The following is a 25,715-nucleotide window of genomic DNA, read 5'->3' as shown; positions in this document are numbered from 1 at the left end:
TGTGGCAACAGTTTGGAGAAGGCACAAATATGGGAGTGGTGGTTCACAAACATTTGGACATGTACTTGGGCAGCACGGTGGTGTAGAGGTTAGCACTGTCTTCTCACAGCAAGAGGGTTCAAGCCCAGTGGCCAACGGGGGCCTTTCTGTGTGGAGCTTGCATGTTCTCCCCGTGTCTGCGTGGGTTTCCTCTGGGTGCTCCGGTTTCCTCCACAGTTAGGTTAACATGGGGCGGCCTTGGGCTGAAGTGCCCTTGAGCAAGGTACCTAACCCGTAGCTGCTCCCCGGGCGCTGTAGTATGGCTGCCCACTGCTCCGGGTATGTGTGTGCATGCGTGTGTTCACGGCTTCAGATGGGTTAAATGCAGAGAATGAATTTCACTGTGCTTGAGTGTGCATGTGACAAAGGCTGCTTCTTCTTAAGTCTTGAGCTTGAGTCTCACCTGGTTGTTCTTGTCGTCACCAGAGAATGATTGATGCTCGACCTCTCTAGCTTGCATTATCTTGCCTGTTTGTGCAAAGAAATAAAACTGTCTTGAGCACGTCATGTAACACTTGCTGTGTATGTCCAAGCTTTTCAGTAAAGAAGAAATTAACATTTGAGTAATTGTGAGAAAGTGCATCTTTTATCATTGCATGTGTTCTGTATGAGCTCTGTGATGACCTGGCGACTTGTCCAGGGTGTACCCCGCCTCTCACTCATAGGCTACATCCACACGACAACGGCAACGAGATGTTATTTAAAAATATATCGCGTCCAAATGGGCAACAATCAGTAAAATATCAGGTCCATATGGCAACGCAACGCTTGCTGAAAACGATGCAATACACATGCCACACCTCTAGGGGCGCTGTAAGACGGTCCCTTCGGAGACACCAGAACAATAGAAGAAGTAAGGACACATGCGCATAAACTATGCGCGAGACTTCATATTAGCCACAAAGCCAGGAAAATCTGTTCGTAAAATTACATTATAATGACCAAATACAATGAAAAGTATTTTTCCAGTCTCACCTGTGAAAGGTAATCCCATGTGATCTCATTTGGACGGCAAACCTGTTGGTACAGTTAAACGCAGCTAATCTTTATTCTCCGCTTTGACCTATCCAAAATGGCGGCGAGGATGACGTATGATTCTACGTGGAAGGCGGCGTCTTTAATGGTCCGGAATAAATTGAACGCTACACGTTGATGGATTAATTTGTTGTTTCTCACCTGTGAAAGGTAATCCCATGTGATCTCGTTTGGACGGTAAACCTGTTGGTACAGTTAAACGCAGCACATGAATCTTTATTCTCCGCTTTGACCTATCCAATATGGCGGCGAGGATGACGTATGATTCTACACGGAAGGCGGCTTCTTTAATGGTCCGGAATAAATTGAATGCTACACGTTGATGGATTAATTTGCTCTTCTACGCCCTTTTTGAGGAATGTATTGTAGGACTAAAACCAACATCTGAAGAGGTGAGATGGCTCCTTTTTTTTCCCTATTTTTGCTGGCAGGATTGACTCTGCCCTAAGGGCAGAGTCTCTCTCTCTCACTTTGCACCATTACACAATAAATATTCACAGTGAAAATATTTTGTAAGCGCGTTTCATGAACCAAGTTATAGGATTTGTTGACAACTCGCATCGAGTTCGTTACACTTCTACCCGGCGTGAAGCACTGACAGTCATGTGGTTGTGACGTCATCGTAAACAAATCAGTTCTACTCATCCAGACGACTTCACAACGGCAACGTTGCCAGATCTTTCCACTCTGGAACCCGTTCTCAAAAAGATTGCGTTTTGGGCACCCAAAAAGCCGGTGCCGTGTGGACGCCAGGCCTAAACGATAAGCAATTGTATCGGAGTCACCCGAATCCGGTGCCGTGTGGACAGGGCCATAGTCAGCTGGGATAGACTCCAGCTTGCCTGCGACCCTGTAGAACAGGATAAGCGGCTACAGATGATGGATGGATGTGTTCTGTATGTCCTGAGCAGTTTACATTTAATTGCTTATGCAGGGAGCTTAATCAGCTTTGTTTTTATCAGAAATTCAGTGTAGAATATAAAATTAAATGCTTCTAAAATGAAATGAAGACTGAAATCACTAACCACCCTTGGATAGAAAAAAAAACTGATTTACGTACAGGTTTGGTCACCTATAATGTAGCACAGTTAAAGTGTAATTGCTGGTGTCTAGCATTTTTCCAGAAACTACTTTTAGGAAAATTATGGCACCATGTTGGGTGGGGTGGGGTTTTTTTTTTTTGTTTTGTTTTTTTTTAAACCTCCCTGGTTTTAAATTGGATCTCACAAATATATCTAAACATTGTATCTATTTTGAAAGCTGTTCTTTACTAACATTGATTTTGCAGTTGTGATTGCCGTTTCACTCCACTGTCATTGTTTTTGACTTAATTTCTCTTCTCTTGGCAGTGTTTCCGTGCAGATCCCAGCCGCACATTTATGGCGTTTGTGAGTGGAGACTTCTGCCATGCTCAGCACCTCAGCATTGTGAACAAGTGAATCATCAGCCCCCTGCGGGACTACGCAACCCAGAAACCCCCCTGACAGCTATCACTGGGCCCCGTCTGTCTCTCCTGAATCCCCCTGGGATTACGCGTAGTCCTCAGCCTGAGCACAAACAAGTTCTCTCTCCCTCCCCTGCCGCTTTCTGTCTCTACAGTCAATCCAAAACACCTCTCCTGAATGGGGTAATCTAAGGTTGTCTCATTAGATGACTGAAGGATAGTTACTTTATTTTATTTTTTTATTTTTTTGTTTTACCTTTTTATCTTCATTCATCCTGTTTTATACATCCTTTTGTGCACTGTGGACGAAACCATCCTCCATTTTTTTTTTGTATTTATTTTTTATTTTTGTAGTCCAGTGCCCTCCATCTCACCCACGCTTTTTTTTTTTTAAATTTATTTTACCTTACTAGAAGTCCTTGCTGAATCTGAGCCAAAGTGTTTTTAAGGGACAGGAATCAAACATTTTTATTACTGTTTTAAAGCCGTCTTGCCAACATGAACCGCCCTGCCGCTGTTGAAATTACCTATGAGTGCATGAGATTCCTCATCACGCACAACCCTACCAACTCTACGCTCAACAAGTTCACAGAGGTAAGGGTGTGTGTGCTGATTCTCTTCCAAGTGTATGTGTGTAAGGCACAAGGAAGTAACCTGTGCTCTTTTGACTCTGCCCTCAAGGAGCTGAAGAAATTTGAGGTAAACACACTTGTGCGTGTGTGCGAGGCCACTTACGACAAGGCTCCGGTGGAGAGGGAGGGCATCCAGGTCCTGGTATGTACCATTGGTCAGGTTTCTTACTATAAGCCTCTTGCACACTCGAATTACTCTTGAACACACACACACAGAAACAAAACTCACTCACCACACACTGACTAACTCTGGCTTGCAGTCTTTCATAAAAACCCCCTCGGGCAGGGAAAATCCTGAGGAGCTGCCCCCCCCCGTGTACGAGTCTCAGTAAAACACAAGTGTAGTGTTCTGTCTTATAACTCTCAATGGTATTAGCCAGTGTGTGTTGTCTTCACAAACCACGGTCAGCATTTCTTCTTCCGGTATACAAGTCTGTACAGGAGCAGCAATAAAACAAAGCAGTGTAGTAACATACAGCTGCTATACAGTGTCTCCCTTAAAGGCGTTGCAGTGCAGATGAGCAGTGAGTAACTTAAAAAAAGCTAAAAGTAACGGATGCGTGGTCAGTAATGAGCCTCAGGACAGAGGCTTTTGTTCTTTTATCATGTCACCCGTGTGACTTGCAGTAGAGAAATACATCCCCACACACACACACACAAATTTTTCTTTTCAGTAAATTAAGTCATCGATGCTTTTTAAATCATAAACTGTGTTCAAAAATAAATCCTATAAATGTTAGATTGGTTTTCTTTATTTTTATGCTTTGTATGCTATAAGAAGTTTTGATATGTGGTGAAAGTAGAAAGGAGGTTGGGTTGGGTTTGGAGAGATGGAGGTATGCATTGGAATGAAGAGGAATGAAGGTGAGCAGTAGCAAAACAGAATACGTGCATTAGTGAGAATGGGGATGAGAGTGTAGTGAAGATGCAAGGAGTAGACGTAAAGAAAGTTGGTGAATTCAAGTACCTGGGGTCAGCTGTGCAGGAAAATGGGGGCTGCGATAGTGAGGTGAGAGAGAGTGCAGGCAGGGTGGAGCAGTTGGAGAAGGATTTCGGGAGTTGTTTGTGATCGGAAAGTCCCAGCAAAAGTGAAAGGTAAGATGTATAAGACAGTAGTGAGACCAGCTGTGATGTATGGGTTGGAGACCGTACCCTTAACGAAGAGACAGGAGGCAAAGTTGGAGGTGGCGGAGTTGAGGATGTTAAGGTTTGCGATGGGAGCGACGAGGTTGGACAGGATAAGGAACGAGCACATCAGAGGGACAGCACATGTGGAGAGCTTGGGAATGAAGCTAAGAGAGATGAGACTGAGATGGTATGGGCACATCCTGAGAAGAGATGCAGAGCATGTGGGAAGGAGAATGTTGAGGATGGAGCTGCCAGGCGCACAAAAACGAGGAAGGCCAAAGAGGAGATACATGGATGTGGTGAGAGAGGACATGAAAGTGGCAGGTGTGGTAGAGAAGGATGCGGAAGACAGGGAGCAACGGAGATGAAAGATCCGCTGTGGCGACCCCTAATCAGGAGCAACCAAAAGAAGTATGCTATCAGAAGTTTCAACAACACTGAGACGGAGGTGCCAACATTGCTAGCAAAAAAATCCAACAACCCCGATTCCAAAAAAGTTGGAACAAAGTACAAATTGTAAATAAAAACGGAATGCAATGATGTGGAAGTTTCAAAGTTCCATATTTTATTCAGAATAGAACATAGATGACACATCAAGTGTTTAAACTGAGAAAATGTATCATTTAAAGAGAAAAATTAGGTCATTTTAAATTTCATGACAACAACACATCTCAAAAAAGTTGGGACAAGGCCATGTTTACCACTGTGAGACATCCCCTTTTCTCTTTACAACAGTCTGTAAACGTCTGGGGACTGAGGAGACAAGTTGCTCAAGTTTAGGGATAGGAATGTTAACCCATTTTTGTCTAATGTAGGATTCTAGTTGCTCAACTGTCTTTGATCTTTTTTGTCGTATCTTCCGTTTTATGATGCGCCAAATGTTTTCTATGGGTGAATGATCTGGACTGCAGGCTGGCCAGTTCAGTACCCGGACCCTTCTTCTACGCAGCCATGATGCTGTAATTGATGCAGTATGTGGTTTGGCATTGTCATGTTGGAAAATGCAAGGTCTTCCCTGAAAGAGACGTCGTCTGGATGGGAGCATATGTTGCTCTAGAACCTGGATATACCTTTCAGCATTGATGGTGTCTTTCCAGATGTGTAAGCTGCCCATGCCACACGCACTAATGCAACCCCATACCATCAGAGATGCAGGCTTCTGAACTGAGCGCTGATAACAACTCGGGTCGTCCTTCTCCTCTTTAGTCCGAATGACACGGCGTCCCTGATTTCCATAAAGAACTTCAAATTTTGATTCGTCTGACCACAGAACAGTTTTCCACTTTGCCACAGTCCATTTTAAATGAGCCTTGGCCCAGAGAAGACGTCTGCGCTTCTGGATCATGTTTAGATACAGCTTCTTGTAATGTCTTAGCACTTTTATTTATTTATTTATTTATTTATTTATTTATTTCTCATTTTCTTTCTTTTGTATGTACAAATAGTTACATTTTTTTAATACATGTTCGAAATAAATAAATTCATTCAATTCATTCATTCTTCTTTGAACTATAGAGTTTTAGCTGGCAACGGCGGATGGCACGGTGAATTGTGTTCACAGATAATGTTCTCTGGAAATATTCCTGAGCCCATTTTGTGATTTCCAATACAGAAGCATGCCTGTATGTGATGCAGTGCCGTCTAAGGGCCCGAAGATCATGGGCACCCAGTATGGTTTTCCGGCCTTGACCCTTACGCACAGAGATTCTTCCAGATTCTCTGAATCTTTTGATGATATTATGCACTGTAGATGATATGTTCAAACTCTTTGCAATTTTACACTGTCGAACTCCTTTCTGATATTGCTCCACTATTTGTCGGCGCAGAATTAGGGGGATTGGTGATCCTCTTCCCATCTTTACTTCTGAGAGCCGCTGCCACTCCAAGATGCTCTTTTTATACCCAGTCATGTTAATGACCTATTGCCAATTGACCTAATGAGTTGCAATTTGGTCCTCCAGCTGTTCCTTTTTATGCCTCCGCCACCGTAAGGTGCAGGAGACATTGTTTTTGGGTTGTCTGTCTGTCCGTGCGGCCATCCCGAAGCTTTGTGAACGCGATATCTCAAAGGCTAATGAAAGGAATTTCACCAAACTTTCACCATTTGTGCGCTTTGGGACAAACATGAACTGATTTTAGATTTTGAGATCAAAAGGTCAAGGTCACTGTGAGGTCAAATGTCTGTCTGAAAACCTTGTGAACACAATGTCTTTGGGGCTGATACAAGTAATTTCACCAGGTCACGATTACTGTGAGGTCAAATGTCCATCCTCAAATCACAACTTAATAAGGCGTGTAGTCTACCAGGCGGAGGCATCCCCATCGACGCCGTTGGCATAGAATTCTATCTAGTTTGTACCTTTTAACTTATCCAGCCTCTTATTGCCCGTCCCAACTCTTTTGAGATGTGTTGCTGTCATGAAATTTCAAATGAGCCAATATTTGGCATGAAATTTCAAAATGTCTCACTTTCGACATTTGATATGTTGTCTATGTTCTATTGTGAATACAATATCAGTTTTTGATATTTGTAAATTATTGCATTCCGTTTTTATTTACAATTAGTACTTTGTCCCAACTTTTTTGGAATCGGGGTTGTACTAGGCAGAGTGAAAAGGGGGGAAACAAAACAGAATATTACCGCCAAAATTCTAGCATGTCCGTGGATGAGATATTGTCCCCCAGATGTGCGCCAGTCAACAATAAGAGAACAAGGCAATGCAGCGACCCCCCCCCCTTTTTTTTTTTTTTAAACAAAGAGACGACAGTCCCTCCCACTTGGCTCTATTGGCTCACAAGGCTGAGATTTGTGAATTCACAAGTCAAAGTCAAACTCGGGCGAAGTGAAAGTAACCGCTACCAGAAGTAAATTTGCGTCTTTCGCATCCCACGTCCTTTCCGCTACATTAAGTAAGCTTTTCTGCAGTGGGAAATGCTGCTTTATCTTCATTCTGGTAGACTTTGTAACTGGTTTACAAGAGACACAAATCTAAAACTGTCAATATCTGAAGATTTTTGAACACCATTTCCATCAAAGCTAAAAGGCCACTGGTGTACATGCCTTAAAGCTTCCTCATGTGGTTGCGACGAGTGAATTTTCAGGCTGCGTGAACCTCCATCCGGATTAGTTTTGTGTTTTGAATCAGCACCCATCATAATCTGTGTCTGCACACCAACCGCAATCATACAGCATGAAGAATCTAAAATAGTGCAAATAATGTAGAGCTATACTATGCAGAATGTGAAATTGTTGATTTTGTAAATATCATAAACTTGGCTAGTTTCTGTAATTAAAAAAAAAAATGCAAGTCTTGCTTGGATGTGATTTATTCATATAGCTAGATAGCTGCTCTGAGAGAGGAACAGAGAGAAGAGTGGAGTAGGGCAAAGATGGTTAAGCCTTATTCCTCTTTTCCCCTGGCTTGGGGTGGGGCCTTTATACTGGGATGTACTAAGAACCATGATGATTTGAGGTTGATGAGGTTGTACAATTATCCTGTCATGAATGTTTTATACTATCCCAGCACAGATTTTAAACATCTGCTCTCATGAACTGTTTTATTCCTTATTTTGTTCACTGCCAGATTGTAAATTGCTGTCTACTATCATGGTGTCACATGCAGTCTGTATTTTGTGCCTGTTTTGAATGGATGTCATGAATAAATATTTAGACAGCTGTGGAAGTTATAAAAGTCAAAATCTCTCTGTCTTGGCTATATGGTTGACAGAGGTTTATAGATTAAGACAGGAGCCAGCAAGTTTTTTTTTTTTTAAGCTGGAAATTTCCAACCCTTTCTTGTTCTAATCCTGTAAGCTCAGCAAACTCCTGATTTTTGTTCTGGAAATGTTATATGGTCATGACCCAGCTAAACTAATTTAGGAGTTCAAATTAAATGAATGTGCTGGAAATGAATAAAAGCGATGAAGTGTGGAAGGAAAGAAAAGGGCACAGGGACAGTTATTGAACTCCTTTTTAGCAGGGAGTGCAAACATTCTACACTCTTGATGGATATCAGTCTCATCACGTATGTATTTGTACAAAATGATAAAAACAAGCATATTTATTTCTACCATAATACAATGCCAGAGAGTGTTTCACAGCATGTGTGAGTGAGTGAGTATGCAGGGGCGAGAGAGCCTGTTTCAGCTGGTAGTGAGCAGAAACTTCAGTCTAGCGGGAACATAGTAGGGCAGCCAGTCTGTCCATTCCCTTTTCTTTCTTCTCTCGCTCATTGTTGCAATAATTGATTTCTCTGCTAGGCCATGTTTCGACAGTGAATTTGTCAGAAAACCCAACTACTCCCTCCAGATGGCATTCAGCTTGTGCGTCATTTCAGTGAACTCGATGCATCCTACCTCAGAGCGCTTACCCGGTCTTTATTTATTTATTTTCCCGTTCCATTTCCCACTCATTATCTGTCAGTGTCCCTTCCTTGTCCCATTCTTGCCATTCCTCCTTATTGATCTCAACTTCCCAGCCTGATTATCTTTAAATCTCTAGACTGCCTGCTCCCTGTTTTTGGCCCAAATCATCTCTCCTGCATTCTCTTCTTTGTTACTCTGGCTGGGAGGAGATTGGCAGAGCTCTGTGGTCCAGAATGGTTTACAAGAAATCCATTCTCTCTCTTTTTAGCTTGGAGCTGATCCTTGTGCCCTTCTCGATCGCTCTTCAGATTACAGCTCATACTTCCCATTGAACACATTCACACCTCAGCTGTATTCCGTGGTGTTTTCAGAAAGGGTATGCACTGTGAAATTGACATGACTTCATACTTGGATGGGTTCTCCCCCCCCCCCCCCCCCCCCCCCCCCCATGCAGGACTGGCCCTTCGATGATGGAGCTCCACCTCCTACCCAAATTGTTGATGATTGGCTAAATTTGGTGAAGACCAAGTTCCGCAATGAGCCAAGATGCTGCATTGCCGTGCACTGTGTGGCAGGATTGGGCCGGTGAGTAAAACCTTTAGGAGCAAAGGAAAAAGGTGTTTTTTTTTTTGTTTGTTTGTTTGTTTTTTTTCTTCTTCCCCCATTTCTCTATTAATGGCTTATTCTGAAGCTCCCTTTGTAAAACTAATTTTCTTCATGATATTTTCATCTAATCCGGTTTTCCCATAAATGACGCATACAGGTTTTCACACATTTTATATATCCATGATACATATAACTGCAGAAACTGTATTAATTATCTCGTAATATATCAAGTGTTGTCTATGCTCGGGGTTTTTATACACACCACACACACTTTGTAAAAAAAATTTTGTTTCTTTCCTGTTGTATGAATGAAGGGGTTGTACACACTGCATGTATTTTAAGCCCTGCACAGTTCCAGCCAGTGGTGGGGATATTTTATTTATTTATTTTCGTGTCTCTCTCTCTCTCCACCACCACTTTTGGGATTGTTTAAATATGTGCAGTGAGAAAACAACCTAAACCAAATAATAAACAAATATAAATTTTGCTCTGATTTTGGACTCTGGAACCAAACTAATGTGTGAAAGCACCCTGTCATAGTTCAGCATCACAACATTTGACCAGGCATGACATTTATTTTCTTATTTAAAAGGATAGTTTGGGATTTTTGACATGAATCTGTATGGCATCCCCATCAATAGTGTCATGCAAACACACTGACTTACCCCTGACAGCATCCTGTGAGTCCAGTTCTTGTCCAGTTTTGGTCCAGATGAAAGTAGTCCGGCAAGTTTGTTGGGGTCACGAAAGTAAAACGTTTTTCGTCTCAAAACAGTATGTGTTCAAAAGAGTGATATATTTGCATCACAAAACCGTTGTCAAATAAAAAGTCAGACCTCGAAATCGCTTGGCACTATTTTCTCTCCCTTCTTATCACTGCGCGCTGCCGCCAGGTGACAGCCACGGCTGTTTCATTCATTGTTTACTAGTGATGGGAATTTCGGCTCTTTTTCGGGAGCTGGCTCTTTTGGCTCTTCTTACTATAAGGAGCCGGCTCTTTCGGCTCCTGAGATTTTATTTTTGATTTAAAGGAATACGCCACCCCCAGGTGAAATTGAGTCAGTCCCTGCAGTCCCTAGAGTTGGATGAGTGAGCCAAAGCGTTTTGTAGCCGACCCAGCCATTGTCCTGATCCATAAACGTCCCGGTTAGCTTAGCGTAGTCGCTGTAATCCGGCGTGTCCAGCTAGCATTGTCGTTACAAAAGTGAATTAAATAACTCAAGATTTTTTATAATTATTTCTCATGACTTGTACATTCACATCGAGTACACATCAATGCAAATTAACACGAAGGGATTTACTAGACCAATTTATATCTGGAACTATTTTCAGCCACAGCACAGGCAAAGCACTGCTGCAGGCGCAAAGACACCGCGCAGCGCCTGAAAACGGGTGCGCAGCGCCTGAAAACCCGTTTTCAGGCGCTGTGCGGTGTCTTTGTGCCTTCCTTTTCCTACCTATTCCTTTAATTACTGCAATTAACTAGTTAATTCTGATTCTATTTCTCCTCTCAGTTATAATCTGTCCTGCTTTTGAAAAGATCCTCTCTGGGGGGACAGATGCTGCCACTATACACATCCTCCGTGCCATCACGTGTGTAAGCCGTGGATAGAGTGCAGCCTTGGTCTCCCACCAGCTTAGCGGGTCTGCGTTTCGCTGTCACCTGGCGGCAGCGCGCAGTGATACCGAGGGAGAGAAAATAGTGCCAAGCGATTTCGAGGTCTGACTTTTTATTTGACAACGGTTTTGTGATGCAAATATATCACTCTTTTGAACACACACTGTTTTGAGACGAAAAACGTTTTACTTTCGTGACCCCAACAAACTTGCCGGACTACTTTCGTCTGGACCAAAACTGGACAAGAACTGGACTCTCAGGATGCTGTCAGGGGTAAGTCAGTGTGTTTGCACGACACTATTGATGGGGATGCCATACAGATTCATGTCAAAAATCCCGAACTATCCCTTTAAGAGCCCAGCGCAGGTGTTCACTCAGCATTTCTTTCTAAGACTTCAAGTGTCCACTTTCAATGAGAATGTAGGTCACTATTATTGAACCCTTGTTGACTTTGGTCAGCTGTTAATGTGGTGAGAACTGGTGGTGTGTGCAGGATTTTTATTTCTCTCCCCTTCAATCCCACTAAATCTGGCTCTTCAGGGAATTTTCATCAAGCATTTATACTTGTGTAGAGAACTTAGTTGGTCCTGTTTCTCAAAATGGAAACTAAATAGTAATCTAAACTAAAGCAACCATGACCGGAGGAATATGAATGAATGTAAACGCTTGCCTGAGCAGTCCACCGTGTTCAGTGTGTTCTTTGTTCCATGAGCTTTATATCTGTCTGCTCTCAAGAAAACTTAAACACGCCTTCTCCTACAACTGTTTGTTGCATCCCATGGGATCTCAGCCTTGATGTACACCTTTAGTAACCACCAAATACTATCACTCCACTTTTGCTTTCAGATAAGTGAATGTATGTGTAATTTTTATATATATAGACCTTTTAATATTCTTTGAAGAGGTTCTCAATGGTGCGGTCCGTTAAGCATAGCCAGGTGGTCCAGGATTTTTTGTTACAGTGGTGGAAATCACAACCCATATTATCAATAGGTTACGGGTGCATTATACTTACTGGTCCAAGCATCAAAATTAGCTCAGAGTTAATGTGTTCTATCGGTGGACTGATCCAAAAATATTTACAAATGTAAATAATGTTAATGAAATGAATCCATATTCAAGGGTCTGTGGTATTTATTTTATGGTTAAAGGGGTGCCTCGTGACACATTTTGAGAACCACTGACTTACTGTATATACCAGGGTACATTCCTTTCCAAAAAAAAAAAGTACTGTAGTTAGCATTAGTTTTTACTGACATTTGTAAGTTATTGTATATTTATTAGAACAATGATAGAGCAGTTAAGTGTTAATATAAACCCAATTCACATAATACTATTCATAAATAAAAAGGAATAATGGGAGAGAATAAATGTGTTCAAGTGATGAGTTCAAATAAAAAAAAAAATAGGGATAATGATGATAATAGGGATAATAATAAACAATGAAATAATTTGAAATAAATGTTTCTTTAATTTTTGCTTGATTTTCTTTTCCTATAGAGCACCTGTACTTGTGGCCTTGGCCTTGATCGAGAGTGGGATGAAGTATGAGGATGCAGTGCAGTTTATCCGGCAGTACGTAACTCTCATGTACAAACAAGACCTTTTTAAGTGGTGCTACTTAGCTCTTGGCTTCACCACTCACCCATCACCTGCTCTGTTTTCAGGAAGAGACGTGGAGCCTTCAACTCCAAACAGCTTCTTTACCTCGAGAAATACAGACCTAAGATGCGCCTGCGGTTCAAGGATCCCAATGGTCCCAACTGCTGCATCCAGTAAAGTGCCAGTTGTACACAACTAATGGGAAATTCACTTAGTGCAAGCTGTGGGTAATTAATGTGATGGTTAATATTCTGAGTCATGACTAATCGAATTACCGAGATGTAACAAATTAAACCTGATCTGTGGATTCACCAGCTGTATGAATGAGAGAGGTCAAAGCACACAGATGTGGCTGCCTCCTGGTTACCAGTGCACCAGTCATGGCTATAACTCACAGCAATTCCCCATGACTTCCCAATGTCCGATCATGGGATAACTTTTTATTCTCCATTATTCTAAAGTGAATTATTTTAACCATTATGAAAAGGTCTGTATTTGTGTAATGCTGTTGGTTGTGATTAAATTGAACGTAACTGTTATAATTGGACAAGAGGATATACACTTTTTTTTTTTTTTTAAATTAAAAATAAATCAGACTAACTTTGTTTTATTAAAACGTTTTTAGTTGCTGAAAAGGACCAAATGAGCTCTTTTCTCCACTTCCTGAAGTCACTTTTAATTTAGGGTCAGAATGGGTTTTAAATGTCAACTGTATTTATTCACTATAATTATCGAGTCTTGTCAGGAGTATGGTTGGGGCCAGAACACTTTCCCCTTTTATGGAGCCATGTTCTTTCATTTTAGTTTTCTGAATCTCTGGGGAGTGCAATATTCAGTCCAGTTTAGAAAAGCAATCATTCTTTAGGACTATTCTACATGTGCGCGTACACAGACAGAGGAGAATGGCTTGATTTAGGTACTTTTCAATTGCCATGTCTGCTTACTCTTTCGTAGTGGGTCAGTTAATGGCTTTTGCTCTAGGCCAGACTGTCCGTACACTTTTGCTGTGACCCTCTTCAGCCCATAGGCACACTCAAGGAAATGATGGATGGGAAACTTGATTTATTATTATTTTTTTAATCTTTGCCCACATTTTGAAAATATCCCCATCTTGTTTTTAAAATGAATAAACAATTGATATGAACTCTCCTTTGTCTTTTGTTTTGTTTGTGTAAGTAAATTTCTGGCCTGTTTTAAGACCCTAGCATGCAAATAATGGTAAAGGTGTCCTAGATCATACCTCTGGTACAATAGATGATACATCTGTAAGCATGAGGAAGAAAAAAGGAATACTTTAATTTTAAGGGGAGTGTCTGCACACTGACCTGTATATTTTTCTGGTGCCTTGTTTCTCAGTGCTCCTAGTAAGCAGTGGTAGAAGTGGGTTCGATATTATCCATTTGTGCTGGCTGTAGTACGTGTCTGTAGTGCCTTCTACTGGGTTTAAAAAGAAAATACAATGTCGAGACCATATCGTCCCCCACCAACCACCAAGCGTGTTCATATTTAAAAAGAACTGTGACTAAGGAAGGAAAAGGTTTATTTACAGTGTCAGGAATGATGTCCTGTTTCATGAAAGAATGAATCAAATGCTCATTGATGCTGTTTTTGCAGTAAATGCTTAAATAAAATCTCATTGAAAAAAATATCTTTTTAAAACTTGGATCTGAAATGATATGCATGGAAACAATGATTGAAATACTCATGTTAAAGATATATTTGTCAAACTGTCAGGTGAGACTGTATTAATGATGGGGTTTGTAGCTAGAGGACTTGCAGTGATCTTTGTGTACTGTCCTTTTGGTTATGCTCAGGATTGACATGGTTAAAAACTCCCTACAAGGAAATGCATCTGATATGTGTAAAATATGACTGTGGATCATTTGTTTTGAAGCTGATAATGAGGCTACAGGTTCAGGAGTGGATAAAGTGAAATAGATTCTGCAAAATTAAAATAAAAAAAAAAAGACTGCCACATACTGACACCAAACACGATGCAGGGAGATAGTGTGTTGCAGTGGCGTTTTTCTTCTGTATATAACCCCTACTCAAACTTTGTTGAAGAATGAAAAATGCACCAACCTGAGGGTATAAAAGTTTTTGTAATGTTCTTTAACTGAGCTCAGACGAGAGGAGGGGGTGAGGGACCGAGATCCTTTAAACAAGTGACTCTTGTCAGACACAACAGTGCTGTTATTCTGTACATGGGGGACTTCAAGTATGAATCATAAAGGTGCCAGTATCACAGAACCTTAAAAAAAAAAAAACTGATCAATAATATGGTTTTAAGCTCAAAATGGTGATGATCCCCACCATCAAAAATTTAACACCATGACAGTGTGTTACTAGAAAAATAATCAGTGATGAAGGGTTTTTTTCCCCCAATAATAATGCCAAAAATTACCTTTTTTTTTCAATTGTTAATGAATGGCATACTTTTAGCTGTGTATAGTGGAGTTCCTCGCATGCAGAGTGGAGCCCCAGACTTAGAGAAATGCATAGACCTGATTTTTGATGGCTTGACTGGACGACATCCGTACGAACAACCTATATGTACCACTACAGGGAACCGGTTCATAAGTGCAAGGTAACATATAAACACTTGACCACTGGACAACGGAATTTGTATCTTTATTTACATAATATAGATGGGGGGGTTTCTGTCATGGTCCTGGGGGCCTCACCCCACCAGGACAAGGAACTGTGTAACCTTGTCAAGGTGTGGCAGCTTGTTCCCACCTGGTGTCTGCCCGGGTCTGGGGCATGGGAGACCTGTAACCTTCTGGGGGCCTACGACATGAAGTTACTAATTAGCAGTTCTGACACTTTTGGCCATGAAGCATATACATCATACGCGACAAGCCGGTCCCCAAGCCCGGATAAACAAAGAAGGTTGCCATGACAGGCCCTGCAAGCTGGTGGCGTAAAAAGCTTGCTGCATATGCAACGCATGATCAGCCATTTGACCGACAGAAATGGAGATACTTGAGTAAGAGGCTGATCAACTGACAAGCACTCAAGTGCTTACCTTGAGAAGGGTAAAGAAAGAAGATGGGTTTTTATCCAGTGCTTATTTTTTATTTGCTTTTTAAAAACTAACATGGGATTATTTACTAACACATTTTACAGAAAATATTCACAACAGTTGATATGAAACAAAAGTTTTAATCTACTAGATTGTTGGACAGTTGACAGTTTCTCTCATGTAAGAGCGGTAGATGTATGGAAGTGTAGGAAGAGTTTTATTGAAAAAACAATAGCAAACAGATCCAAAATGGAGACAAAGGCAGAGTCGAAAAACAGGCAGGATATTAGAGGTAAAACAATACTCAAAGTCCAAAAACATAAGGTCAAAACCAGAAAAGCGATACAAAACACAAGGCTTTCATAAAGTCTGTGTGTGACTGAGAGTCCTTCTATGTATGTGCTGTGACTGGGTTCAAATCAGGAACAGGTGCATGGTAATTAGTCCTAATGGCGTGTGCACGCTTTGCAATCTGTGGCTGCGAGCTTCAACGTGTGAAAGATGTAACCAGAAAAAATGTTTGATATCAAGTTTGATATTCAATCATAACTACAGTTGTGGTCAGAAGTTTACATACAGTGACATGAATGTCATCTTGGATATGAATGTCATGGCAATATTTGGGCTTTCAGTAATTTCTTTGAACTGTTCTTTTTCTGTGGTAGAATGATTGTACAGCATGCATCTTCAAAAAAAAAAACAATTTGGTGCACAAGTTTTCATTTTATTTGGGTTTTCTGAAATCAACACAGGGTCAAAATGATACAGAGTCAAATATTTACATACGCTCACTTAGATTATTAATTCAGAGGTGCTGAAACTTCCAAAATGTCTTTTATCTTGCCAAGGCCAAAGTCTCTTAACTTCCTGTTAGTGATCATGATTGATTACAGCTGGTAGCTTCTCTGTGCCTTCATAAAAAGGGTTTGTTTACAGCACTCATTCGATTGACCAACACACAATACGATGGGAAAGTCCAAGGAGCTCAGTGCAGATCTGAGAATGAGGATCATAGATGTATACAACTCCTGAATGTCTCTTGAAGCAATTTCTAAACAACTGCAAATTCCAAGATCAGTTCAATTGTCTTCAAGTTATTGTGAGGTGCAGTCACTTTGCCAAGCCACTTTGCTTCAAGAAAAGCCAAACTGTCAACCAAGGAAATTGGTTTGGATGGTCAGGAACAACCTGAGAACCACCATGGCACAGCCCTGCCATGAACTGGAAGCTGATGGATCACTGTCTACAGTTCAGTGAGTTTTACATCACTATGGACTAAGAGGCTGCTATCCAAGAAATAACCCCTGCTCCAAAATTGACACCTTCAAGCTTAACTAAAGTTTGAAGCTGACCACATGGACAAAGAAAAAGCCTTCTGGAGGAAAGCTGTATGGTCAGATGAGACAAAGATTGAGTTGTTTGGCCACAATGACCATCATGTACAGAGGGACACTGTACCAACTGGTGGTGGTGGTGGTAGGATCATCATGCTCTGGGGCTGTTTTGCTGCCAGTGGAACTGGTTCATTGCACAAAGTGGATGGAATAATGAAGAAGGAGGACTACCTCAGAATTCTTCAGCATAAACCATCAGAAACTTGAACACGACTTGGGAGTTACAACAGGACAATGAACCCAAACACACATCAGAGCTGGTTGTGGAGGATAAAGCAGGCTAACATTAAGCTTAAAACAAGTCCTGACTTCAACCCTATTAAAAATATATGGACCGTGCTTATAAGGCAAGTCCATGCCAAGAAAAAAAATTTAATTGAACTCTACCAATTCTACCCTGAAGAGTCGTGAAATATCCAACCAGAATTCTGCCAGAAGCTTGTTCACAGTAAACAAAAATGTTTGGTCAAGGTGAATCTTGCAAAGAGACATTTTACTCAAATATTAGGTGTGCTGTATGTATATTTTTGACCATGGATGTATAATTTTGACCCTGTGTTGATTTTCAGAAAACCCAAAGAAAATTAATACTTGTGCACCAAATTCTAGTGTTTTTTTATTAAAGATGTATGCTGTACATTCTGCCACAGAAAAAGAACAGTTCCAAGAAATTACTGAAAGCCCAAATATTGCCATGACATTCATATCCAAGATGACATTCATGTCACTGTATGTAAACTTCTGACCACAACTGTATATAGTATTGATGTAAAGTAAAAGTGCTGCTTCACTGCTGCCCACCAGGCACCCAGCAGAGTCACACCATAATAAATGTCGTGGTGTTGTTTCTGGCGCATGGCATGCAGTGTCAAAGAAAGGAATAAATATGTATTCGTAACTGCAATGTGCATCTCATTATTGGTGTCACTGTCACAAGACAATACAGAAATTTATTGATGTGAAATACACTACACAATCAAATGGTTCATATGCTATAATATAATTATTCTATTCAGGTTGATTTTGTGCCGTTGCAAATATTTTGCTTGTACACTCATCAGGAGCTCCACTTTTAGGCAATGCCTGAATGTCTATATTAGTTGCGTTTAATGAATGTTGTGGAACATCTGTGAGATAACTTTAGTTTCTGTTATCACTTACATGATGGCAGGTAGAAACAAAGCAAAGTCCTCTATTCTGAAGACTGTCCCATGGAGGAAAACCTACCATCAATTACAAAGAGCTGACGCTGGGGGCGCCTTCCATAAATCTTAAATGAACATTTCCTTACAGAGAGCAGCCACATATCAATGATTCCGTGTTTCTTATATAACAACAAATATTTTAAATATGTTTATAATTAGTTTATGATTATATGGAGCATGCCATGTAAATATAATGTATACTGGATCTATACAGGACTGGACAAAAGTCTGAGTCATATGGAAAGAAATGCTGTTGAACAATATTTAAATTAAATGATTCTACATTTTGGGCGGCACAGTGGTGTAGTGGTTAGCACTGTCGCCTCACAGCAAGAAGGTCCTGGGTTCGAGCCCAGCAGCTGGCGAGGGCCTTTCTGTGTGGAATTTGCATGTTCTCCCCGTGTCTGCATGTGTTTCCTCCAGGTGCTCTGGTTTCCCCCAAAGTCCAAAGACATGCAGGTTCAGCTAATTGGTGGCTCTAAATTGACCGTAGGTGTGAATGGTTGTTTGTTTCTGTGTCAGTCCTGCGATAACCTGGCGACTTGTCCAGGGTGTACCCTGCCTCTCGCCCATAGTCAGCTGGGATAGGCTCCAGCTTACCTGTGACCCTGTAGAACAGGATAAGCGACTACAGATAATGGATGGATGGATGGATGGATGGATGGATGGATGGATATAAAGAGCATATAAAAAGAGGGACCGGAGAGTGTGTTCCAACTATAGGGGAATCACACATCTCAGCCTCCCCGGGTAAGCCTGTGCTGGGGTGCTGGAGTAGGAGAGTCCAGTCGATAGTTGAACCTCAGATTCAGGAGGAACACTGGACCAGCTCTTTACCCTTGCAAGGGTACTGGAGGGTAGCATTTGCCCAACCGGTCTACATGTGTTTGTGGACATGGAGAAGGCTTATGACCATGTCCCTCATGATGACCTGTGGGGGGTGCTTCGGGAGTATAGGGTTTGGGGCCCACTGCTGTGGGCCATTTGGACCCTGTATGACCGGAGCAGGAATTTGGTTTGCATTGCCAGCAACAAGTCGGACTCGTTCCCGGTGCATGTGGGACTCCGCCATGACTGCCCTTTGTCACCAATTCTGTTCATAACTTTTAGGGACAGAATTTCTAGGCTCAGCCAAGGGGTGGAGGGTGTCCAGTTTGGTGGCATCAGGATCGCGTCTCTGCTTTTTGCGGATGATGTGGTCCTGTTGGCTTCATCAATCTGTGACTGGGAGGAAACCCTGGGGCAGACCCAGGGCACACTGGAGAGATTACATCTCTCGGCTGGCCTGGGAATGCCTCGGTATTCCCCTGGAAGAGCCGGTGGAGGTGGCTGGGGAGAGGGAAGTCTGGGCTGCTCTGCTTAGGCTGCTACCCCCACAACCCAGATAAGTGGCAGAAGGAAGATAGATAGATAGATAGATAGATAGATAGATAGATAGATAGATAGATAGATAGATAGATAGATAGATAGATAGATAGATCCATCCATCCATCCATCCATCCTTACTTACGCACGCACGGTGAACTAAACTACTTTCAGAATGACTCATCTCATCTCATTATCTCTAGCCGCTTTATCCTTCTACAGGGTCGCAGGCAAGCTGGAGCCTATCCCAGCTGACTACGGGCGAAAGGCGGGGTACACCCTGGACAAGTCGCCAGGTCATCACAGGGCTGACACATAGACACAGACAACCATTCACACTCACATTCACACCTACGGTCAATTTAGAGTCACCAGTTAGCCTAACCTGCATGTCTTTGGACTGTAGGGGAAACCGGAGCACCCGGAGGAAACCCACGCGGACACGGGGAGAACATGCAAACTCCACACAGAAAGGCCCTCGCCAGCGACGGGGCTCGAACCCAGACTTTCTTGCTGTGAGGTGACAGCGCTAACCACTACACCACCGTGCCGCCCTTTCAGAATGACTGTTACAGAAAATTAATCAACACTTTCTGACCAACCAGATTCAAGATCTCAACAATGCTGTGAGTGAGAACTTGGTATCTTTCTATCTGCTGTCTCCAAAATAACATGTATGTCTTTTGTAAAGCTTGTTGTCCGTGTTAAGGCTGATCTGTCTTCTCCTGCCTTTATCAGAAATATTGGCACCCTCATAGGGGGTAGAACAGAAACTGCTGCATAACATAATTACACACCATGATTCACATTTTCCACTTAATGACCTGGAGATATGACACTAAAAATATAACATAGGGATAGTAAAAATGCTATAATAATAATAATAATAGGACAGGGGCGGCACGGTGGTGTAGTGGTTAGCGCTGTCGCATCACAGCAAGAAGGTCCGGGTTCGAGCCCCGTGGCCGGCGAGGGCCTTTCTGTGCGGAGTTTGCATGTTCTCCCTGTGTCCGCGTGGGTTTCGTCCGGGTGCTCCGGTTTCCCCCACAGTCCAAAGACATGCAGGTTAGGTTAACTGGTGACTCTAAATTGACCGTAGGTGTGAATGTGAGTGTGAATGGTTGTCTGTGTCTGTGTGTCAGCCCTGTGATGACCTGGCGACTTGTCCAGGGTGTACCCCGCCTTTCGCCCGTAGTCAGCTGGGATAGGCTCCAGCTTTCCTGCGACCCTGTAGAACAGGATAAAGCGGCTACAGATAACGAGATGAGATGAGATGAGATAATAGGACAGCACGGTGGTTAGCACTGTCGCCTCACAGCAAGGTCTTGGGTTCGAGCCCAGTGGCCAGCAAGGGCCTTTCTGTGTGGAGTTTGCATGTTCTCCCCGTGTCTGCATGGGTTTCCTCCGGGTGCTCCAGTTTCCCCCACAGTCCAAAGACATGCAGGTTAGGCTAATTGGTAGCTCTAAATTGACCGTAGGTGTGAGTGTGAATGGTTGTTTGTCTCCCTGGCCAGGGTGTACCCCGCCTCTCGCCCGTAGTCAGCTGGGATAGGCTCCAGCTTGCCTGCGACCCTGTAGGACAGGATAAGCGGCTACAGATAATGGATGGATGGATAGATGGATAATAATAGTCTCATCTCATCTCATTATCTGTAGCCGCTTTATCCTTCTACAGGGTCGCAGGCAAGCTGGAGCCTATCCCAGCTGACTACGGGCGAAAGGCGGGGTACACCCTGGACAAGTCGCCAGGTCATCACAGGGCTGACACATAGACACAGACAACCATTCACACTCACATTCACACCTACGCTCAATTTAGAGCCACCAGTTAGCCTAACCTGCATGTCTTTGGACTGTGGGGGAAACCGGAGCACCCGGAGGAAACCCACGCGGACACGGGGAGAACATGCAAACTCCACACAGAAAGGCCCTCGCCAGCGACGGGGCTCGAACCCAGACTTTCTTGCTGTGAGGTGACAGCGCTAACCACTACACCACCGTGCCGCCCTTTCAGAATGACTGTTACAGAAAATTAATCAACACTTTCTGACCAACCAGATTCAAGATCTCAACAATGCTGTGAGTGAGAACTTGGTATCTTTCTATCTGCTGTCTCCAAAATAACATGTATGTCTTTTGTAAAGCTTGTTGTCCGTGTTAAGGCTGATCTGTCTTCTCCTGCCTTTATCAGAAATATTGGCACCCTCATAGGGGGTAGAACAGAAACTGCTGCATAACATAATTACACACCATGATTCACATTTTCCACTTAATGACCTGGAGATATGACACTAAAAATATAACATAGGGATAGTAAAAATGCTATAATAATAATAATAATAGGACAGGGGCGGCACGGTGGTGTAGTGGTTAGCGCTGTCGCATCACAGCAAGAAGGTCCGGGTTCGAGCCCCGTGGCCGGCGAGGGCCTTTCTGTGCGGAGTTTGCATGTTCTCCCTGTGTCCGCGTGGGTTTCGTCCGGGTGCTCCGGTTTCCCCCACAGTCCAAAGACATGCAGGTTAGGTTAACTGGTGACTCTAAATTGACCGTAGGTGTGAATGTGAGTGTGAATGGTTGTCTGTGTCTGTGTGTCAGCCCTGTGATGACCTGGCGACTTGTCCAGGGTGTACCCCGCCTTTCGCCCGTAGTCAGCTGGGATAGGCTCCAGCTTTCCTGCGACCCTGTAGAACAGGATAAAGCGGCTACAGATAACGAGATGAGATGAGATGAGATAATAGGACAGCACGGTGGTTAGCACTGTCGCCTCACAGCAAGGTCTTGGGTTCGAGCCCAGTGGCCAGCAAGGGCCTTTCTGTGTGGAGTTTGCATGTTCTCCCCGTGTCTGCATGGGTTTCCTCCGGGTGCTCCAGTTTCCCCCACAGTCCAAAGACATGCAGGTTAGGCTAATTGGTAGCTCTAAATTGACCGTAGGTGTGAGTGTGAATGGTTGTTTGTCTCCCTGGCCAGGGTGTACCCCGCCTCTCGCCCGTAGTCAGCTGGGATAGGCTCCAGCTTGCCTGCGACCCTGTAGGACAGGATAAGCGGCTACAGATAATGGATGGATGGATAGATGGATAATAATAGTCTCATCTCATCTCATTATCTGTAGCCGCTTTATCCTTCTACAGGGTCGCAGGCAAGCTGGAGCCTATCCCAGCTGACTACGGGCGAAAGGCGGGGTACACCCTGGACAAGTCGCCAGGTCATCACAGGGCTGACACATAGACACAGACAACCATTCACACTCACATTCACACCTACGCTCAATTTAGAGCCACCAGTTAGCCTAACCTGCATGTCTTTGGACTGTGGGGGAAACCGGAGCACCCGGAGGAAACCCACGCGGACACGGGGAGAACATGCAAACTCCACACAGAAAGGCCCTCGCCAGCGACGGGGCTCGAACCCAGACTTTCTTGCTGTGAGGTGACAGCGCTAACCACTACACCACCGTGCCGCCCTTTCAGAATGACTGTTACAGAAAATTAATCAACACTTTCTGACCAACCAGATTCAAGATCTCAACAATGCTGTGAGTGAGAACTTGGTATCTTTCTATCTGCTGTCTCCAAAATAACATGTATGTCTTTTGTAAAGCTTGTTGTCCGTGTTAAGGCTGATCTGTCTTCTCCTGCCTTTATCAGAAATATTGGCACCCTCATAGGGGGTAGAACAGAAACTGCTGCATAACATAATTACACACCATGATTCACATTTTCCACTTAATGACCTGGAGATATGACACTAAAAATATAACATAGGGATAGTAAAAATGCTATAATAATAATAATAATAGGACAGGGGCGGCACGGTGGTGTAGTGGTTAGCGCTGTCGCATCACAGCAAGAAGGTCCGGGTTCGAGCCCCGTGGCCGGCGAGGGCCTTTCTGTGCGGAGTTTGCATGTTCTCCCTGTGTCCGCGTGGGTTTCGTCCGGGTGCTCCGGTTTCCCCCACAGTCCAAAGACATGCAGGTTAGGTTAACTGGTGACTCTAAATTGACCGTAGGTGTGAATGTGAGTGTGAATGGTTGTCTGTGTCTGTGTGTCAGCCCTGTGATGACCTGGCGACTTGTCCAGGGTGTACCCCGCCTTTCGCCCGTAGTCAGCTGGGATAGGCTCCAGCTTTCCTGCGACCCTGTAGAACAGGATAAAGCGGCTACAGATAACGAGATGAGATGAGATGAGATAATAGGACAGCACGGTGGTTAGCACTGTCGCCTCACAGCAAGGTCTTGGGTTCGAGCCCAGTGGCCAGCAAGGGCCTTTCTGTGTGGAGTTTGCATGTTCTCCCCGTGTCTGCATGGGTTTCCTCCGGGTGCTCCAGTTTCCCCCACAGTCCAAAGACATGCAGGTTAGGCTAATTGGTAGCTCTAAATTGACCGTAGGTGTGAGTGTGAATGGTTGTTTGTCTCCCTGGCCAGGGTGTACCCCGCCTCTCGCCCGTAGTCAGCTGGGATAGGCTCCAGCTTGCCTGCGACCCTGTAGGACAGGATAAGCGGCTACAGATAATGGATGGATGGATAGATGGATAATAATAGTCTCATCTCATCTCATTATCTGTAGCCGCTTTATCCTTCTACAGGGTCGCAGGCAAGCTGGAGCCTATCCCAGCTGACTACGGGCGAAAGGCGGGGTACACCCTGGACAAGTCGCCAGGTCATCACAGGGCTGACACATAGACACAGACAACCATTCACACTCACATTCACACCTACGCTCAATTTAGAGCCACCAGTTAGCCTAACCTGCATGTCTTTGGACTGTGGGGGAAACCGGAGCACCCGGAGGAAACCCACGCGGACACGGGGAGAACATGCAAACTCCGCACAGAAAGGCCCTCGCCAGCGACGGGGCTCGAACCCAGACTTTCTTGCTGTGAGGTGACAGCGCTAACCACTACACCACCGTGCCGCCCTTTCAGAATGACTGTTACAGAAAATTAATCAACACTTTCTGACCAACCAGATTCAAGATCTCAACAATGCTGTGAGTGAGAACTTGGTATCTTTCTATCTGCTGTCTCCAAAATAACATGTATGTCTTTTGTAAAGCTTGTTGTCCGTGTTAAGGCTGATCTGTCTTCTCCTGCCTTTATCAGAAATATTGGCACCCTCATAGGGGGTAGAACAGAAACTGCTGCATAACATAATTACACACCATGATTCACATTTTCCACTTAATGACCTGGAGATATGACACTAAAAATATAACATAGGGATAGTAAAAATGCTATAATAATAATAATAATAGGACAGGGGCGGCACGGTGGTGTAGTGGTTAGCGCTGTCGCATCACAGCAAGAAGGTCCGGGTTCGAGCCCCGTGGCCGGCGAGGGCCTTTCTGTGCGGAGTTTGCATGTTCTCCCTGTGTCCGCGTGGGTTTCGTCCGGGTGCTCCGGTTTCCCCCACAGTCCAAAGACATGCAGGTTAGGTTAACTGGTGACTCTAAATTGACCGTAGGTGTGAATGTGAGTGTGAATGGTTGTCTGTGTCTGTGTGTCAGCCCTGTGATGACCTGGCGACTTGTCCAGGGTGTACCCCGCCTTTCGCCCGTAGTCAGCTGGGATAGGCTCCAGCTTTCCTGCGACCCTGTAGAACAGGATAAAGCGGCTACAGATAACGAGATGAGATGAGATGAGATAATAGGACAGCACGGTGGTTAGCACTGTCGCCTCACAGCAAGGTCTTGGGTTCGAGCCCAGTGGCCAGCAAGGGCCTTTCTGTGTGGAGTTTGCATGTTCTCCCCGTGTCTGCATGGGTTTCCTCCGGGTGCTCCAGTTTCCCCCACAGTCCAAAGACATGCAGGTTAGGCTAATTGGTAGCTCTAAATTGACCGTAGGTGTGAGTGTGAATGGTTGTTTGTCTCCCTGGCCAGGGTGTACCCCGCCTCTCGCCCGTAGTCAGCTGGGATAGGCTCCAGCTTGCCTGCGACCCTGTAGGACAGGATAAGCGGCTACAGATAATGGATGGATGGATAGATGGATAATAATAGTCTCATCTCATCTCATTATCTGTAGCCGCTTTATCCTTCTACAGGGTCGCAGGCAAGCTGGAGCCTATCCCAGCTGACTACGGGCGAAAGGCGGGGTACACCCTGGACAAGTCGCCAGGTCATCACAGGGCTGACACATAGACACAGACAACCATTCACACTCACATTCACACCTACGCTCAATTTAGAGCCACCAGTTAACCTAACCTGCATGTCTTTGGACTGTGGGGGAAACCGGAGCACCCGGAGGAAACCCACGCGGACACG

The 25,715-nt window shown here is 43.8% G+C and overlaps 1 protein-coding gene across 2 annotated transcripts in view; it reads left to right on the top strand.

Moving 5' to 3' along the window:
* The window catches only part of ptp4a2b (protein tyrosine phosphatase 4A2b), a 38,797-nt gene extending 25,184 nt beyond the window's left edge, over positions 1-13,613 (top strand). For both annotated transcript variants that reach the window (XM_060942813.1, XM_060942814.1), the window contains exons 2-7: positions 2,424-2,701; positions 3,004-3,112; positions 3,200-3,292; positions 9,098-9,228; positions 12,368-12,442; positions 12,535-13,613. In XM_060942813.1, coding sequence (XP_060798796.1) covers positions 2,697-2,701; positions 3,004-3,112; positions 3,200-3,292; positions 9,098-9,228; positions 12,368-12,442; positions 12,535-12,646 — 525 coding nt within the window. In that variant the 5' untranslated portion in view covers positions 2,424-2,696 and the 3' untranslated portion in view covers positions 12,647-13,613. The remainder of the gene's footprint in view (positions 1-2,423; positions 2,702-3,003; positions 3,113-3,199; positions 3,293-9,097; positions 9,229-12,367; positions 12,443-12,534) is intronic.
* The last annotated feature ends 12,102 nt before the right edge of the window (positions 13,614-25,715 follow it).

The sequence above is a fragment of the Neoarius graeffei genome, chromosome 16 (assembly GCF_027579695.1).
Source record: "Neoarius graeffei isolate fNeoGra1 chromosome 16, fNeoGra1.pri, whole genome shotgun sequence".
Classification (NCBI taxonomy): Eukaryota; Metazoa; Chordata; class Actinopteri; order Siluriformes; family Ariidae; genus Neoarius; species Neoarius graeffei.
Note: the sequence above shows the minus strand (reverse complement) of the source record. Positions and strands in the feature narration are given on the sequence as shown.